The 1,533-nt window shown below is 61.1% G+C and overlaps 1 gene segment (V, D, J or C); it reads right to left on the reverse strand.

Annotated features, from left to right (window-relative positions):
- The window catches only part of LOC108510359, a gene marked incomplete at both ends in the record, with an annotated part of 11,029 nt that overhangs the window by 3,690 nt on the left and 5,806 nt on the right, over nucleotides 1–1,533 (reverse strand). The window contains 1 exon segment of the C gene segment in view: nucleotides 17–268. Coding sequence covers nucleotides 17–268 — 252 coding nt within the window.

Genomic DNA, 1,533 nt, shown 5'->3' on the forward strand with positions numbered 1-1,533 from the left:
GTGAAGGTGTCCCCGCGCTCCCACTCGGCCTCGGTGACGACGACGCGGCTGCTGGTCAGGAAGGTTCCGGAAGGCCCCGCCCCCTCCTCCCGGGTGGCCACGCCCTCCTCCAGGGCGTGGCCGTTGCGGAACCAGCGGACGGGGGGGGACGGGCGGGGCCCCAGGACCTGGCAGAGGAGGGTGGAGTTCCGGAAGGGCCCCTGGAATTCCTCGCGGGACGGCGGGTGCAGGGTCACGACGGGAACCAAGGGGGTCGAGTAGGAAGGGCCTGGGAAAAAAGGAAAAGGGGGGAAAATGGGATTATCCCGGGATTTTGGAGGGGGGTTGGGTTGGGTTTTGGGAACGCCGGGGTGTTCGGGAGGAGGATTCGGGGGGTCGGGAGCCGGGGGAGAGTCGGGGATGGGGATCCAGGGCCCCCCTGGGATGTTTGGGATCAGGATTCGGGATCCGTGGGATGTTTGGGATCGGGATCCAGGACCCTCTCGGGGGTTTGGGATCGGGATCCGGGATCCATGGGAGAGTCGGGAATGGGATCCAGGATCCCCCTGGGATGTTTGGGATTGGGATTCGGGATCCATGGGATGTTTGGGATCAGGATCCAGGATCCATGGGATGTTTGGGATCGGGATCCAGGATCCAGAGGATCAGGATCCGGGACCTTGGGGTATTCAGGGATCGGGATCCAGGATCCATGGGAGAGTCGGGAATGGGATCCAGGATCCCCTGGGGGGTTTGGGATCGGGGTCCAGGATCCTGTGGGATGTTTGGGATCGGGATCCAGGATCCATGGGAGAGTCGGGAATGGGATCCAGGATCCATGGGATGTTTGGGATGGGGATCCAGGATCCCTGGGGGGTTTGAGATTGGGGTCCAGGATCCGTGGGAGAGTTGGGAATGGGATCCAGGATCCCCCTGGGATGTTTGGGATCGGGATCCAGGATCCATGGGAGAGTCGGGAATGGGATCCAGGATCCAGAGGATGTTTGGGATCGGGATCCGGGACCCCCTGGGGGGTTTGGGATCGGGATTTGGGATCCGTGGGGTGTTTGGGATCGGGATCCATGGGATGTTTGGGATCAGGATCCAGGGTCCAGAGGATGTTTGGGATCGGGATCCAGGACACCCTGGAATGTTTGGGATCAGGATCCAGGATCCATGGGATGTTTGGGATCAGGATCCAGGATCCAGAGGATCAGGATCCGGGACCTTGGGGTATTCAGGGATCGGGATCCAGGATCCATGGGAGAGTCAGGAATGGGATCCAGGATCCATGGGATGTTTGGGATGGGGATCCAGGACACCCTGGAATGTTTGGGATCGGGATCCAGGATCCATGGGATGTTTGGGATGGGGATCCAGGACTCCCGGGGGGGTTTGGGATTGGGGTCCAGGATCCTGTGGGATGTTTGGGATCGGGATCCAGGACCCTCTGGGATGTTTGGGATCGGGATCCAGGATCCATGGGAGAGTCGGGAATGGGATCCAGGATCCATGGGATGTTTGGGATGGGGATCCAGGACACCCTGGAATGTT

This window comes from Lepidothrix coronata, unplaced genomic scaffold, assembly GCF_001604755.1.
Source record: "Lepidothrix coronata isolate B3197 unplaced genomic scaffold, Lepidothrix_coronata-1.0 Scaffold715, whole genome shotgun sequence".
Lineage (NCBI taxonomy): Eukaryota > Metazoa > Chordata > Aves > Passeriformes > Pipridae > Lepidothrix > Lepidothrix coronata.